Source organism: Centruroides sculpturatus, unplaced genomic scaffold, assembly GCF_000671375.1.
Source record: "Centruroides sculpturatus isolate CEXI.00-Female unplaced genomic scaffold, Cexi_2.0 scaffold361, whole genome shotgun sequence".
Classification (NCBI taxonomy): domain Eukaryota; kingdom Metazoa; phylum Arthropoda; class Arachnida; order Scorpiones; family Buthidae; genus Centruroides; species Centruroides sculpturatus.
The window spans coordinates 365989-385014 of record NW_019385072.1 but is presented as its reverse complement, the minus strand read 5'-3'; the positions used below and the strand labels follow the sequence as shown (position 1 = coordinate 385014).

At 32.2% G+C, this 19026-nt stretch overlaps 1 protein-coding gene across 1 annotated transcript in view; it reads right to left on the bottom strand.

Annotated features, from left to right (window-relative positions):
* Nucleotides 1-18821, bottom strand: part of LOC111634237 — a 21128-nt gene extending 2307 nt beyond the window's left edge. The window contains exons 1-2 of the mRNA XM_023378962.1: nucleotides 18795-18821; nucleotides 13086-14195 (exon numbers count right to left, since the gene is read on the bottom strand). Of these exons, the coding sequence (XP_023234730.1) occupies nucleotides 13086-14195; nucleotides 18795-18821 (1137 nt within the window). The remainder of the gene's footprint in view (nucleotides 1-13085; nucleotides 14196-18794) is intronic.
* Nucleotides 18822-19026: the final 205 nt, after the last annotated feature.

Here is a 19026-nt window from a genome sequence, read left to right as displayed (position 1 = left end):
TTTGATAAGGCTCGATTAAGGCTTAATGTTTTTTTAATGGGAGTTTTTTATCAAAATTAATTTATCATTCTAAAGTTGTAGCGCACCGATTTTCCTTCGGTAAAGTTATTTAAAGCTGCTTTCTGATGTCAAAAACGACTTCCGATAGTTTTTTAATTTTTTTAATTAATAGATTTTATTATATAGAAGTTTAATTAATTAGGGGGGGTCGGAAATCGCAATAAAAATTATAATTTTTTTAAAATATTTAAAAATATACCGCCAGATTGAAGTCACCCTACTTTAAACCCCTGTCCTCCCGCGATGTCTATGAGAATGTCCCGGGAAATCGGACTCCAGCTGTGTTCAAGGTCACCCAGCTGTGTAAACAATGACTCATCGGTGTTACATTTCACAGACAGGTGAAACAAAGGAAAATAAAATATAAAGCTTTTTCTTCAAAATTAACGCATTTCTTTCGTGTTTTTTCAGTTTTAAGTATTTTTTATGCTTAATTAAAAATTTTAAAAAAAATGGGCGGCTCAAAGGGGGTTAAAGGTTTGAATTTCTATATTTGCATGAATGTTTGAATTTCCATCTTTGCAGTAAAGAGAAACAGTCCACAGGAAGTTTAAAACTGTAAAAGGAAGATGAAAATATCCCAAGATCAGCACACTAGAAGAGAGAAGATAACTTCAAATAGTTAACTAACTTCTATAATCATTTTATGCTTCTAAGGAATATATATTTATATCTTCACAAATCTTTTCAATCTAATTTTTATTGATCACTGTAAGGTGTAATATCATATTCAAACTTTTTTAAATGGAATATTTCACAACAATGTTTCAACACACAGAATTTAAATGCAAGTTTAAAATAAAGAATACAAAAATGTAAAATGAAATAAATAAAATATAAAAAGTAGAAACCAAAATAAATAAATTAATAATACTAACATTAATTAATATAACATATCAATAAATAAATAAATAAACAGTATGTATTGTATTGTATTGTATTGTATTGTATTGTATGTATGTATACACACACACACGGTGTATTTTTATCTTGAAACAATGAAATAACTTAATTGGGTCTCATTATTTTGGAAAAAGCTATAGACAAAAATTGTAGGGTGTCAAGGGGCCAATTAATTGATGACCTCAGATGTAACCTTGACATTGACATTCAAGGTCATTTGGGGGTCAAGTCTGTTTTCTTCAATGGGAACACACATTTTTGACCCCAGAAATGGAGAGAGCAGGAAATTTAACAATCTGATGTACCTTTGACCTTATTGTCTAGATCAGGGGTCGACAGTTTGTCAAGTGAGAAGAGCCAAATTGTCATGGAAACAGTGTAACAAAAGTACCAGAGCGGCATATATAACACACACCAGAGACTCTCCCCTTAGTGTGCATTACAGGCATTCCACGACAATAATAAATTCCTATTACAAATATACTGAATTATTTATATTGTTATTGGCCAAATGAATAATAATAATTTATACTGTTAATTTAAATGTGCGAAATACAACACACGACAGGGGCGCCTCTAGTGGCCGAGTTTGGCATAACGTTACACAGACGGACACGCGTTCAATGGATTATGTATATATAGATAGATATGCTTCAAATGCTGCCACTCACATGAGACTCATATTGATCAATGCGGGTGTGGTCATGTACAGTACAGACAGGCTAAAGAGTGGTAGAGAGTATGCCGTACGAGTCAAAGTTTGTTCAGCAGCTCTATCTCATAAATTCATAAGTTAAAAGGCTGCGGTGAAATGAGGTGAGGTGAAATTGGAGTTTATGTTCGAAGAGCTGCAAACATCTATGCAAAGAGCTGCATGCGGCTTGCAAGCTGCTAATCCCAACCCCTGGTCTAGATCGTAAGTCAAGATTATTTTAAGGTTAAAATTATAAGCTTTTTCTAATGGGAAACCATACTTTTCATTAGTGGAATAGGCAGAGGGGTAAAAGTTACATTTACATGGAAACAATGGGAAAATTCACAATCAGCCATAACCCCAAATTTAACCTCTGAAGGTCATCTCAAGCGTGATAATTGTAAGTACAACTCAATAAATGCATTAAAGTGAAAGGGCATCATTTTGAACATTTGTTATAAAATTTCCCCCAAACCAACATCTCAAACAATGGTAAGAAGTAAAGTGACTCACCGAAAACAAGTAAACAATACTACTTCCAACACACAGTGTAACTTCAACAGACTTACTTCTAGAATAACCAAAACGGTGCTTAAATCGCTTTAATTTGTTTCACTAACATTAGTGAAACAAATTAAAGCGATTTAAGCACCGTTTTGGTTATTCTAGAAGTAAGTCTGTCGAAAACAAGTACCACGATAGTGAGAGGCAAGGAGACTCACTGAAAATAAACACCTCAAAGGGAGCAAAAAACTATTACATCCACATCGTTACTCCTCAGTAGTGCTAAAAGTAGTGAATACTTTTAAAGTTCAAAGTAATAAGGTCATGAAAAAATGTAATTTTTACCTCCCTGCCTATTCCACTAATGAAAAGTATGGTTTCCCATTAGAAAAAGCTTACAATTTTAACCTTAAAATAATCTTGACTTTTAACCTAGACAATAAGGTCAAAGGTACATCTGGTTGTGAAATTTCCTGCTCTTTCCATTTCCTGGGTCAAAAATATGTGTTCCCATTGAAGAAAACAGACTTGATCTCCAAATGACCTTGAAGGTCAAGGTCACATCTGTGGACACCAATTGATTGGTCCCTCAACACCCTACATTTTTTGTCTAACTTTTTCCAAAATAATGAGATCCAATTAAGTTATATACAAACATCTCCAACCCGATATATAATTATAGCTACAACCAACAGACTGCCGAAAATCTATCGGGCTAGTTTTATGCTACTTATTAGATAAATTACGTAATCAATTTGGTACTAGAGGTAAGCGTTAGGCGCCATCTCTTATTAATATTAATAATTATAAATAATTTTAATTAATTTAAATAATTTGGAACCGCTGGGAGAAAAAATCGGCCCGAAGCGGGACTCGAACCCACAACTCCTGCTTACCGTGCAGATGCNTAATTATATATCGGGTTGGAGATGTTTGTATATATATTACGCCTTGCCGGGGCTTGCGATGGCCGGTTGAGAGCCGTATGGGAAGTAGGACGTGGGCACTGAATGTGTCCCCAGCCGGCGTTGTAATAACCGTCGATGGTTAAGTAGTTAGATTATATACGCTGGAAGAGGAGATCGGATCGGAGGTCCGGGTAGCGTAACTGGCAACGCATCTGCACGGTAAGCAGGAGTTGTGGGTTCGAGTCCCGCTCCGGGCCGATTTTTTCTCCCAGCGGTTCCAAATTATTTAAATTAATTAAAATTATTTATAATTATTAATATTAATAAGAGATGGCGCCTAACGTTTACCTCTAGTACCAAATTGATTACGTAATTTATCTAATAAGTAGCATAAAACTAGCCCGATAGATTTTCGGCAGTCTGTTGGTTGTAGCTCCAATTAAGTTATTTCATTGTCTCAAGATAAAAAATACACCCTGTATAAAAGGGTGTATGTTAACTGAGTTTCTATATTGCAAATATTTTTTATGTTAAATTTCCATGCAAAAGGTAATCTGTCTGCATCTCTGAATTAATGAAACAAATCAATCACTTTGTGTTTATAAATTTCAATTTTTTCTTCACTGTTTGCCAATGTGGGAAAATGTAGTGCTCTAATGATACTGGCTTCACTCCAAACTGTAGAATCTAGTTGTGCCATCTTGGACAATATGGTATTACAATGTCCTTTTACAATGTTGTATTTATTACTTTTGAAGTGAACAGTTAAATTCCTTTTTCTGACACCGATATAGTATTTTTTATTTCCAACTGTTTGTTCTCAAACAGTATTTTGTATACGATTGCCTTTTCTTAGTTTATCTTTGTCATTTCTCAAAATGTTGTATATGTTCGGAGTCCTTTTTGAAAACTAATTTGGATTCTTATGTCCACTACTTGTTTCATAACATTCCTAATGTTCTTATCGTAAGTAAATTTTCATGATGCTATTTTGCTTTTCTGATCCATTTCCTACTTTCTTCATGTCTTTTCATTAAACTTTCTACTGTGTTTGCTCTATATCCTAATGTTGTAGCTCTTTTCCTAATTCTGTTAATTCTTCATTTCCATCACGTATAGTTATATAGTTACATGTAGTTATAGCTACCTGGATTATCTACTGGGCTGTAAGTAGGTTTTATGCAGACTCTCATAATAATGCTTAAACTCAATGTCCATGTCCAAAAAATGAATCCTGGTGGAATTACTTTGCTCTAGTCTTAGATTCAATGCATCTTTGTTCTTATTGTTAATTGTATCTACAAACTAATGAATTTTTTCCTTTTTTCCAAATAATGACAACATTGTCTACATATCTTTTGTAAAATATGTTATCTATTATGAACATATTAAGAATGCTACTCTCTAATTTATGTAAAACAAGCTCACACAACAATCCGGATATTGGACTTCCCACAATCCCATATTTGAAATCAGTACAAAAAGTTCTATTAGACACAATTTCTCTCTTCTGTGTGCCAAAAATTATGTTGACCAGTAATCATTGCTACTTCATTTGCATAGTCTTTACATTTTGTTTTAACAACAGAAGGTGAAAACAAACTTCATTAATGTTTTTAAACATATTTCTTTCACGTATTATTTAAGATTTAAGCCGTGGATATTTTACTTTCTTTAACTGCACTTAATTAATTGACACACAAACCTTCATAATGCAGCCTTTAGTTCAAATTATCAAACATTTTCGGCCTTCATCAGGAAAATAGCCATCGAATGATTCTTAATTTAAACAGACATTTCTTCTGGAACATTATAATTTTGAAATTTTCTTATATGCGCAGGCTCGTATGTAAATAAATACCATTTGCTTCTTTAACTGCCAGTTCCTTTATATATTATAATATTCAAATTAGGCTCACTCTCCTAGCTGCAGATATTTTACTGGACTCTCTAAATTTTATTGCTACCCCTTCTTGGTATTTCTTAAATATCTGCCAAGCTTCCACATATTTTAAGTGCCTCTTGTCTTGGATCTTTTGTATTATTTTAGCTCTTTGCCAATCCACGGTTACTTGTCAGGTCAGCTACAGCATATGTTGCTAGTGCAGTGACTGGTTGTTCATTCCGCATGTTCCTTTCATGTTCTTTTAGTCTTTCTTTGAAAGATCTCCCTGTAGCTCTGATGCAGTACATCTCTTTTTGTCTTATTTCGTCATGTACTGGTATTCTATATATTCATGGAATCAAGCTTTTGTCTATGTCTTCCTTGTCTGTGCATAGCATTTGGTATACTGTGAGATTCCTTTTAAAAAATATCTTTTTGTTAGTTGCTGCTCCTATTTCTTTGTAAATATTACTTAGAGGTGCCATATATTCCAATACTGTGTATTCTTTTCTACTCATCTTCTTTATCATCTATTCTTGTTTTGTTAATAATAGCCTTTATCGTATTATGCTGGAAACCACACTGCCTAGCTAATTCTTTGATGTAATCTAATTCTTTTATTCCGTCTTGTGGTTTGCTGCAGTGTGTGTATGCTCTCTTTATAAGTGCCTGGAATGCTGCTGGTTTATATCTTGCTGGGTCATGGGAGTTCCATGGTATAAACAGCAGGTTATACGTCACCTTTCTGTAAACTTTTGTGGCAATTTCCCCTCCTTTCTCTACTTCTATTGCTATGTCTAGAAAATGCATACTTTTGTCATTCTCTTGCTCTGAACGTTCAAGTTCTAGGCCAAACTTGTTGGAATTAACATCTCTGATAAATCGTTGAATGTCTAGTTTTTCTTTCCATATAATCAAGACATTGTTAACATAGCAAGCACATACTATAATGTGTGCTGCATATTTCGGTAAGATTGCTTTCTCTAAAGTCCTTAGGACCATCTTGCATAATGACCCTGCAATAGGGCTTCTCATAGCAACTCCTCTATGTTATGTGTATGTAATTCCATTAAAGTTAAAAATCAATGAATATGTGGCAAGATGTATTAGTTGCAGTATTTTTTTTTTCATATTTATTGTATTTCCTATCTTGCTCATTAGGAAGTCTCTCAGGTGGCAAAAACACAGCTCTAGTTCGAGGGGTATAAAGCCTTAAAATCTAGTACTGTCATGTACAGTGATTGAATAGTAAAGCGTACCAAAAGGTATTGCCTTGGTGAAGAGTAGAGGTGAGAGGGAGAGGAGGAAGTAGGGGTGAGGATGGGGAAAAGTTAGGAAAAGAGGAGAGGGTCGCGTGAGCGCTTACTCCGGTTTGTTTTTTTTTTAAGCAAACAATAATACAATAATACAAAATTACAAAAATATAAGGTTACATGCAGTAGGAGGTTCGCGCTTTACAAATCCGTCCGACAAAACGTGAGAGAACAACAGTCACCCGTTTGTATTGGCGGGTGGGGGTATATAGTACAGTATGGGGTTACCTGGAGGAAATTAGAGTAGAGTGAGGAAGACCGGCCTTGTTAGGCCGAAAAAGATCCGTTAATTTGTGTTACTTGCCACGTTGAAGTAGATGCTTAATTTGGTTTTAGAAACGAAGGTCTTGAAGGCTTCGAAGAGTTTGTTGTTGTTAGCAAGGTCTTTCAGTTGGCATGGCCAAAGAAGTCCTTCAGAGTCTGCCATCATTGCCAATTGACAAACAAGTTGAATACAATATGTCAAACAATTCTTCGACATGGACAAACTTTTTCACACTTTCTCGCACATCTGACAATGGCTCAATGAGTTTTTCACAGCCTTGTACAGTCAACATATCATAGCATTAAATTATTCGATAATCTTGAGCTGATTCTTTCTTCTTGCAAACTTTTATTCGCTTTACATCTTCAATTATGGAATCATATTTTCATTTTGTCATTAAAACACTATTATATTTTGAATCTTTGCTAAAGAGGTTTTCAAATCTTTTCTTCATTTTACTCACCAATTTGGTGCTTGCTTGCATACTAGGAGTTAAATTTATCTACTTTAAAAAAAAATCACAGCACAAATTCACGCACTAACAAGCAGAAACAAATTTGAAAATAGAATTAGCTATACAACACATACCTCAGAAAACCTTTAACTGATGTGAAATAAAATTTAACACTACAAACGTTTTGAGACCCCTCCTGGGTCCTTCTTCAGGTAAAAAATCATTTGAAACGTTATTAGATACGACAAAACATTCGTTTGGAACAATTTTTAAAATCGGAAAGATAGAACAGAACCACGTAATCAATAGTTCCGAACATTAAAGCTTCTACGTCATATCGAGAGTTATTTAAATTTCCTTTTGTAAATTTTTTGTCCAATGGAGATTATTATTATTAAAATTAAAGACAAAGTCTGCCCAAAAGGGACCACCATATATTTCTTGTGTTCCAGACTACACATTCACAGCGACAGACCTTCCTTTTTAGGGTACATGCCGCCAGAATTTAGAAAAAGTCCTTTAAAAACGCAATTACATCCAATTAAAAAAACTTTTTTAAATAGGAACGGGTGATCTACAGACATCTTGCTTTCCATCCATCCTACGGGGTGTTTCTGCTTTTATCTACTGGAACAAGCACTGGAAAATGCAGATTTCGGAAACTTCCCCTGGTGATGATACATGTGAATGTGTAGTCTGGAAAACAAGAAATACATGGTGGTCCCTTTTGGGCAGACTTTGTCTTTAATTTTAATAATAATAATCTCCATTGGATGAAAAATTTACAAAAGAAAAAATTGGAATGTATCATCACCAGAGGAAGTTTCTGAAATCTGCATTTTCCAGTGCTTGTTCCAGTAGATAAAAGCAGAAACACCCCATAGGATGGATGGAAAGCAAGATGTCTGTATATCACCAGTTCCTTTTAAAAAAATTTTTTTAATTGGATGTAATTGTGTTTTTAAAGGACTTTTTCTAAATTCTGGTGGCATGTAGCCTAAAAAGGAAGGTCTGTTGCCATGAATGTATAGTCTGGAACACAAGAAATATATGGTGGACCCTTTTGGGCAGACTTTGTCTTTAATTTTAATAAGTTAGTTAAATATTTCCTTTTTTTTTTTAAAGATTTTATGAAGGTCTTTGTTGTTAAGCATAAAAAACATCACATAAACACAGACTACCCCTTTACTTCCCTTCTCTTTAGGTTTACGAGTTTACAATTCACTTAATCCTCCTGCTGTATTAGGGCCTGCCATGCCAAAGAAAGAAAGATATCATCTCTGGAATTAATGGGTGACGAAGTGCTGTATGCCCTGTATATCTCTATCTGCTCCAACCATTTGAGATGGTCTAAATATGAGGAGGTGATAATTAACATTTAAAAAGTCTGCTACTATCTCTAGATCAGATGCATAAGTGGATAAGGAAGTGGAACATTTATTATGTTGAATGTCACACACGTGTTCTTTCAACCTGATCCCAACGGCACGTTTAGTTGACCCTATGTATATTAAGTCCTTGCCAAAACAGTGGTCCCTAAGTGGTACACTATATATCCCCAGCAGTCTTTCCTCCTTAGACTTGTCCTTTCCATTGCATAGAATATCAAATATAGATGGGCATCTGAAGGCAAGGGAGATACCCCTCTGCCATGTGATTCTACTATATAATTATTTCCATAGTGGGTTGTAGGTAATCGACACCCTCTGCTTATCCTCGTTCTGGTTGCCATTTATCGAATTAACTCTATTAGAAGGAGCCATCATTCCTCCGAACAATTGTGACATTTTTTGTATGATGTTGTGGTAGCCATGGTGTTTGGCCACTTCACATAGGTATTACAGTTCCTAAAGCCCCTTGAGTAGAAGAGTGTGAGTGGGCCCTTTTAACTAGGGCTCTAAACGCTGCCATCTTGTATTGGACAGAGTCATAAGAGTCTGCCAAGATATATGTTGAATGGTCTGATAGTTTGCAGTACACAGAGATGTGTATGATTTGTCCTCCAAAGCCAATATTCAAATCCAGAAAATGCACCAATGAGTTGCTCTGATGCTCGACATCCAGGGTAAGACCGTAGGGGTTGTTGTTAATTTGACCCAAAAATCGGGTAATGTTCGGAGAGTCTCTCCAGAGAATGATGATATCGTCAATGTAGCATTTGTAAATTATAATGTTTTAGAGGAAATTTGGAAGTATTGTATTCTCCAATCGTCTGATTACTAACTCACAAAGATCCCCAGAAACAGAACTGCTCATGGGGACCCCTTTACTCTGCCTGTACATAACTCTGCCGAATTGAAAGATCAAGCTGTAACAAATCAAGTGGGACAACTCTAAAACTTGTTGATGGAACTCTTCATTGCATAAGATTGTAAACAGTAAGTCTCTGATGTTGCAAAAACAAGGAAGAATCTCGATTGAAGGGTACAGTGAGCAGAAATCCAGGACTCTGATAAAGCTAGGATGTTCAGTGTCCCTGAGGAGCTCTGCTAGAGTACCACGTAGGGACCATCGTTTTGGCAAGGACTTAATTTACATAGGCTCAATGAAACGTACTGTTGGGATCAGGTTGAAAGAACACATGCGTGACATTCAACATAATAAATGTTCCACTTCCTTACCCACTTACGCATCTGATCTAGAGATAGTAGCAGACTTTTCAAATGGTGCTGTTTCGCACACTACATAATCAAATTTATTTTAATTTTTTAGTAATTTAATTAAATTTTTAAAATTTACCAGCTTTTTAAATTTTAATTATAAGCAAGTTAACTTTGGTTAAACTATTGGATTACCTAGTTAATTTTCAAAACTATAACTATAATATATCTGTTACAGGTATGATCAATGTTGCCAGTTTTTAAGCCCTAAATTTGCTGAAATTAATGATATTTGTTACCCAACATCATTTCTGTTAAACTAATTATTAAACTATGTATCAAAGTTGTAGAAATTAATGGAAGAGAGGGGGAAAATACACTTGCAGTACATTACTTTCAAGAAAAATTGTAACAAAAATGTAAAAAGCTCGTGCCAACCACAAGTTTGTGTCAGCATTTTACTGTAAATGTCGGGTAACTATTTATAATTTTTTATGTTGTGTAGTAATGTTTTAAATGTAAAAAACAATTAATTTACAGATTTTTGCTAAACTATTTAGCTATTTTGGAGTAAACATTCTAATAAATTACAATTTCAACTTTTAAAATTTTGCCAACAAATTTTTAGTTAGTTATTTTTTATTCTAATTATTTTAATTCTAAAGTATTTGTTTATTTTTATTCTAAATTATTAGTTAGTTATTTTTTATTCTTATAATTGTTGAATTATTAAAATTAAAAATTAAACACTTACATAAAAGTAGTTTATCCTGTTATTAATCCACAACTGTAAAATTATATGGCTTCAGAAGGGTGAAAAAAGCCATTTCAAGATAGATTCTGGTATACTTATATAACAAACAAACTGGATAAATATACTACTAATAAAACACACCTTTAATAATCCAGCTAATAAAAATTAATAATGTAAAAACGTTTTCGATCGTTTCTTAACAATCTTCTTCAGTTACCATAACATAGAATAAAATTGAACACAAAAAAGAATGTAAATACGAAATTAAAATATAAATAACGGAAAAGTAGCTGTGTTGATAAAATAAACGAAAAATATAAATCAATCCAAAAAAAATGTCCCTTAACAAAAATAAATAAAGTCATTAATTCTTGTAAAAGGATCGGCCTTGTGGTAGGTAAAGAGTCCGCACCTCTATGGTTGATGCAACCAGTTTTCTTGTGTGCCTTAAAGATCTCTAATTTCTCCAGATATTTCATAGTATGTAAAATTGTCGTAGGTTTAATTATTTCAGCCCGATCCCAATGGACTTGAATGTCGTGTTGTGCTGCGTAAGATGATAGCACGGTGTTGCAAGTTTTATATTAATCGTATATTTATGCTCTTTGATACGTTGCTGCAAGTTGGGCATTGTTGCGCCTACGTAGACAAGATCTGAATTAAAATGTTGATCGTGTAATGGTATAGAATGGTATATTCTATACCATTACACGATCAGCATTTTAGAATGGTATATTCTATACCAGGGGTGGCCAACCTGCGGCTCGCGAGCCACATGTGGCTCTTTGAAGGATTATTTGTGGCTCTCGATAAACGTACCCGAGTAACCTTTTCATTTTTGTATTATTATATTTTAAAAATTATTATCGTTCCGTATGTGTTTCAAAATGTCTTTTAAATTACTAACAACAAATATGAAAGACTAAGTGCAACGTTGTAACAAATTTCATTTCCGTCCAAGTTAAGAATGATATGACTCATCAAAAACTGCGCAAATGAACATAAACAGTGGCGGCGCAATCGTCCGTTATCGACCGACTCCAGACCGATTTTGAATTTCTACACTGTCATTGCAACGGACAGTTGACATTGTGCTCTGGAGGAAACAATTTGTATCACTCTTGCTATGGATATAATTTGTAATCTGGAATTTTTTGCATACCTTTTTAATATGTATTTAATTGCGGCTCGCGAAAAATTTCAAATTTTGAAAAATAGCTCGGACTAACAAGGAGCTTGGCCACCCTGGTTCTATACCATTACATGTTCAGTGTTTTAATTCAGATCTTGTCTACCTAGGCGCAACAATGCGCAACTTGCAGCAACGTATCAAAGAGCATAAATATACGATTAATAAGAAACTTGACAACACCGTGCTATCATCTTACGCAACACAACACGACATTCAAGTCCATTGGGATCGGGCTGAAATAATTAAACCTACGACAAATTTACATACTATGAAATATCTAGAGAAATTAGAGATCTTTAAGGCACACAAGAAAACTGGTTGCATCAACCATAGAGGTGCAGACTCTTTACCTACCACATGGCGATCCTTTTACAAGAATTAATGACTTTATTTATTTTTATTTTTGTTAAGGGACATTTTTTTGGATTGATTTATATTTTTCATTTATTTTATCAACACAGCTACTTTTCCGTTATTTATATTTTAATTTCGTATTTACATTCTTTTTTGTGTTCGATTTTATTCTATGTTATGGTAACTGAAGAAGATTGTTAAGAAACGATAGAAAACGTTTTTACATTAATAATTTTTATTAGCTGGATTATTAAAGATGTGTTTTATTAGCAGATTCTGGTATATTTTCTTATTAAAGATTGCAGCTTCATGCCACCTGCAGATGGCTACACTTGGTCAGCAAACGAAAACAACAAGGCAGCTAAGGAGACATATTCCCTGACTTTCCATGACTTTTTCCAAACACTAATCAAAATCCCTGACCTTCCAAGGTGCATAGGAACCCTGTATGTATATATACATAAAAAGACAAGATAACTGTTCATCTGTATGATGTGTGCCTAACCTGTGTGTCATGGCCATTGGGCCATTATGTGCAAGCTGTGCATAAAACCAAATTAGGTTCAGAATTATGAACAAGAACAAGTATTATAAAATACCATATTAACGTTTCAGTGTTTATAAATTAATATCAGTTCAAATAAACCACAATTTAAGTTGATTTTGAATTTATGCAGTTATATGTATTTTGCCTGGGTATGCTGTTCTCAGTTAATTTATTTTAACATCATATGAATATGCCAAGAAACCAGTAAAAAATATTTTATGCTGAGCATTTTCTTTCGTCTACAACAATCATCATCATAAAACAATTTTTTTACTGTTTCTTGCTGTGTTGGTATGTTATTTGTTGCATATATGACAAGTTTGAGTTAGGGTTAGTAATTTATTTTACTGCTAATTCAATTTTATTTTGTATTTTAAAGTATTTATATGTAGAATTCTTCGTTAAACAATTTCACCCTTCTGTTGTTTCCATAATAACTTAGCTATTTATAACATGTTACTACGGTATTGATATTAAAACATTTTTCTGGATTTCTGAAGCAGATAAAACATCTGAACATATTTCAACCAAATTTTGTTGTGAAATATGTATGATTAAAGCACTTAATTTTGTTTTTATTTAAATTTGTGGAAATTTTCAAACACAATTCTCACAATAATGTATTTCTTTCATGAATAAATTAATTACTTACCGTTAATGGAAAACCAACAGATACATCAACTTCCGTATTATCTTTATATGTTTTGTTATCACTTCTCCTTTGATGATACATGTTTTCAATCATTTTTTCAGATACATGATCATTTTCACTTTTATTCCTCACTTTAATTTCTTTTAATTCTAATTCTAATGGAGACACTATTTCACTTTGTTCATTAAATTCTCTTAAATTATGCAAATCAGTATTTGTATTTGAAGATGCTGCGTTAAACTTGTTGTAAGAACTATCACAAGATGACTCGTCTGTTGAAAACACTTTTTGACTATTGCATGTTCTTTCTGGACTAGAATTAAGAACTTCACAAACATTTAAAGTCGCACAGTTTACTAAAGCATGAGAAGTAATGTTTCTTTTCAAAATATTCACATGTGATCCATCTTTATCCAAGGAAGCACTACCAGCAGACAAAGAAGTTTGTTGAAACTTACCAAAAGATGTTTTAGCATCTTTTAAAGAAGTTCTAACTGATTCCAAAACACTTACTTGTAACAGGGCAGCATGTTCTGAACCTTCTGATGAAGCAAATGATGAGGCACATTGAGATTTTTGTAAGTTAGGCATTCCTTGACTAATTCCTGCATTTCTTATAGATTCTACACTATCCGATTTATTATTTGCTAAATCTTGTAATGATTGCGATTGAATTACAGTTTTTCCTAACCTATCACTATGATTAATTCCTTTAATAATGGAATTATCTTTATTTTTATTTATAAATACACTTTGGTTTCTTCCAGTACTATCTAAAGATCTTTGTATAATACAGTTTATATCTTTTTCATTGTTAAGTGTATTTGGTAATAATATGTCCATTCCACATGAATCACGTCCTTTTGTAAATGCATGTTTTAAATTTCTATTTTGTCCATAAATTAAAGATGCACAATTTCCATCATGAGAAGATTCAGTTTTTTCAACATTCTCACAAGAGTCTTTTTCAGCAATTTCATTTCTTAACTGTTGTAATAAATCACTTGCTTCGTTACTTGGTTTGTTGAAAGTTGAAGCTTCTTCTAATAAATTTAAAAATTCTACATCAGATAGATTCTTCAGATCTTGAGATTTATTTAGTTTTTCTACCTATAAATATAAAATGGATTTAGGCCATATGAAGTACTTTAAATCAAATACATAATTATGTTTAATAATTCTTATATTACAAAAACTGAAATTATAATTTAACACAATATATTCAAGTAAACATTGAAGATTTATAGTTTTATTTTAAATTTCTATACACTATAGTCTTTGTTGGATATATTAGAGGCACCTTAGAAAATAGATAAATTATTATTAAAAGTTTTAAGATGGTACACAAATAGGTAGTAATAATATGTCAATTATACTTCATTAACATAATTTAACAAAAAATTCAATAAAATGGCAGTGAAAAATATAACACAATGTGAAATAACATAAAAACATAGCTTGGATGTCACGCTAACATATGTACTTATAAGAGAAGAATAAATTGACAAAAAATGGCGTTAAAGAGCTTTTAATTCTTTGTAAGTGCTTTCGACATTCCTATAAGCATTGCCTTCAGGCAATAACTCAAATTGAATGCTTTTTCAGAACAAATTTTAAAGTACAGAAATGAAATGGCATTAATTGAATGGAATACAAAACTTAAAACATAAAATTTTTAGAAACATTTTTAAAAGTTTTGTATCAATTTATTCTTCTCTTTTAAATAACAAAATTGAATAACCATACTTAATGAATGTCATATGCATCAGATATAATGAAAAAAAAAAAAAAAGTGTTGTAATACAAGCATAAGAACTATTCATGACTGTAATAATGTAAAATAGCAAATAATTCCTAAGACTCAAAAATTAATAAAAACAGAGCATGGGCAGATTGTACTTTTGCATTGGCAGGAAAAGTCTCAACTGTGAAACATGTGAAATGTTTACAACATGTAGTAGTACAAACAACATTAAAATGGTATTGAGTAACAAGCTTCTCAATACCATTTAAAAAAATCAAAAATAGTCAAAAAAGTGGAAAAAACCAATTACAACAGCAAGGTTTGACCAAATTATAGCAAGAGTAAATTTACAAGATAGTACGAAAATCTCAAAATATCTTGCTAATAAGCTGTTACATGACTATTGAATGACTCTGCATGACAATAAGATAATAAGATAACAACTAACATTCAGCTTACATAAGCATAGCTTATGGCATGCTTTACAACTATCTCCATACCATAAAAAGAAACGCATATTGCTGTTTTTAAATTGGAGTATATCCTGATAATGGAGTATATCCTGATAATGGACTATAGACTAAATACAAATATGAACGTCTCTAAACTAGATAATTAATGCCAAACAATTGCTTAATTAGATCAGGCAATATTACTGCTACTATTAATAATTAAGTGTTAAGTAATATGGCCTGGACGTAAGCATTAGGCACCATCTCTTATTAAACTTAATAATTAAAATGAAATCAATATTTGTTAATTAATTTAGAAGGTTCTGGAAGATACTGTGACAAGTATAATTACCGTATTTACTCACATATAAGACGAGGTTTTTATTCATTTATCACAGCTCCAAATTCATAGGTTTTATATGCGTGAGCAAAAGATACTTTGCATTTTTGCAAATAATTTTTGTGAACTGTGTATTCGCATTTTTTACCGAATGCTTACCCTCTGGTATTTAAAGACACAAGTATTTTATCTGGGTCGTTTGAATCATTCTTGTGTATTATTGAAAGTAAAGATGAATAGCAATAGGAGAAGCAAAACTTATGAATTGAATTCCAGATTGAAATTCCAAAATCACATGGGAGCATGATATAAGATTTAATCCATTCCCATGCAAAAAAAGATGATTATTCAAAAATCAGAATTCAGAGAAACTCATAAGTGTAATCAACAGAGAACAGATTCAATTGTTAAAAATTAGCGAAAAAAAAATAAAAGGTTCCCAACTGTCCAGATTTCCATGAACAAATTATGTTATCGATTTTACAAGATTTTTCATTAAAGTTTAAAACGCCAGTAATTTTTTGCAGGAAAAATTTGTGCATTTACATTCATTTGATATTTTACTTGTGATTACACGAAATAAAATTAGAATTGTATTACTAAATCTAATTTTCTTTATTGTGATCTTTAAAGTCACACTGTCCTATACAAGATGTCGTCTTATATTCGAGTAAATATGATATATCTAAATTAATATTTCTGAAAGTGAAAATCAGATGAAGATCTGGATAGTGTAACTGGCAATGCATCCACACAGTATGGTGCAGTTGTATATTCGAGTCTCACTCTGGGCCTATTTTTTCTTCCAGAAGCTTCTAATTAATTAATTATTATTATTTTTAATTACTAAATTTAATAAGTGGCATCTCACATCTACCTCTATGCCAAATTACTTAGCATTTAATTATTAATAGTAAGAGCAATATAGCCCAATCTAATTTGTCAATTGTTTGGCTTTAAATAGACCAAGAACATTTGATTTCTGGTGATCTTGTTTTGATAATCTGTTAAATGAGATAAAATAGTTTATTATAGAGGAGAATACTCTGAAAGAAAGTAAATAAATAAATACAATATACAGTCGACCCCCCTATAACGTACGTTCCTATAACGACAATTCCTATAACGTAGCGAAAAAATTGTAGCAACTTTTGTATAACGTACCTCCTATAACGTCATTTCGCGAGAAGATTGATAGAGTCTGGACCAATAGTGGATGAGCAGCCGAACTACTTTCCTCCGACCCTGCATCACGCTACGGAGCTGCTAAATTGAGTTTGCTATCATCTGTTTAGTATTATATATAAATTAGGTACTGTACATATAATTATATAAATTAGGTACTGTATATATAATTATATATTAACTTAATTTATTGTAACTTTATTATAATTATATATATGCTTTCTGCCGCCTGGCAACACGCTACGGAGATTTTAGGCTAGTAAGTTGAGTTTATTATCGTCTGTACAGTATGTAAATTAGGTACCGTAAGTCTAATACAGCACTAATTTTATACATTTCTTGTGAAAGAAACACTTCTTATTCAACGTCCATAAAAATTATTTATATTAATGATGTCTCCAAAGGTCAAGTTATTTTTCTGCCAAAAATTCGTTATCAGAAATTGCGGCCGTCGTTTCGTGTGCTGTTCCGCGATGAAAACCAGCTTTAAGCAACGGCGTAGTCGAACGGTACACACTCGGTAAGTAATCCTATAATTTTTTGTTTATAGCATAGTTTATACAGATTATTCCCAAAAAATTATACGTATTTTGGAAATGTTGAGTCGAATTAGTCTAGAATCGGTTAATTTTATAGAAGAAAACCTTTCGAACAGCCTTAGTCCGTAAAGTTCCCACCTATCGGGCTGCGATTGGCTCATGTATTTAATCATTCCTACAACGTAATTTTCGGTTAGCGTGGAACGTATCTAAGCGTTATAGGGGGGTCTACTGTATATTACTTTGTTAAAGAAAGAAACAGATGATCAATCTAAAAAATAATAGATAATTGGAAAAACCCACTACGCAAGAAAAGAAATTACTTAAACTTGTTTAGCTTGAAAAGTATAATTACAAACAAGTACTTTTTACATTTCAAAATGTAATCTACAGGTGGTGCATATGTAACATTCAAATCACAATTTTTAAAAAGTAAATTAAAAGAATGCAAACACAGCTTAAATTTTAGTGCATTTAGAATCTTTTAACACACTTTTTAGTGATAAAATGTTAAATTACTGCAGGATAACATTCGTAAATGTGTGAATATCTTTTAAAAAAAACAGTGCTTAATGTGTAAAAAGTTTATTTGAGTAAAATTAAAAACTTGGTCAATGGCATTTACATTTATATTAAAATATAAAATATCACAAAACTAGAAAATTAATCTTATGGAGACGGTCTTTGTATTGTATTTTTTTGTGGAGATGTAGTCTCAAATAAAAATGGGGAAAATATCCTCTGGTGATTATGCCAAATATCATAATTACAATACAATACTCAAATGTACTGTGAAAATTGTTTTGGACTATCACTGGTGTTTGTAACAATGGAAAAAAACAGACAATTCTGTAGTTTCATGACGTTTTATAATTTAATGTAAAATAAAATGTTTTACATTAAATTATATCTTGCTTTTATATCTTGTATAAAATGTTTATACAAGATATAAAAGCAAAACAGACTGTAAAAACTAACTGAAAAAACAATTGTTATATATATTAACTTTGTTGACTTCTATAAAAGAAACAGAACTAAAATGAAAGATAAAACATTTAACATAAATATTACAATTTTTAGTAATATGAAAGAAAAAAAAGTTAAATATTTAAAATATATATAATAATGAATGTAACACAAAAATGACAATAGAAAAAATTTGTAAAAAAAAAACTGAAGAAGGGCAAAAAAAAGGATTGTCTTTAATGCATTTCTCAAAATAAAAAATATAATTTAGTTAACCTGTGACTTCCTTTAAAGAACTACAATATAAGTTCCAACTTAATATTGCTATTGTCTTTAAGCAACAGTTTTAATGTAAATCAGTGATTCCCAAACTTTTCAGCTACTACTCCTTAGTTCCTTAAACTTATATCCAATGCCCTCAACTAAGTTTCCGTCATGTGAGATAGGATTGAAAAAAATTCTTACAAACACATTTTTACCAACCTCACACTTTGTGTCCTTACTATCCATTGTTCTCTACATCCAGAAACCATTAAATGCAATGTTACTTCTTATCCATTTTAATGGAAGGAAAAAAAAGGTTTTAAGTAACCCAAACCCTCACATAAAGTCACCAGTCAGTCATGATCCTGCCTCTAACATCTCCTTGCTTCTTTTTGACCTATAGATTTATTCACCGCTCCCTAGGGGCAGCAGCAACCACTTTGGAAACCAC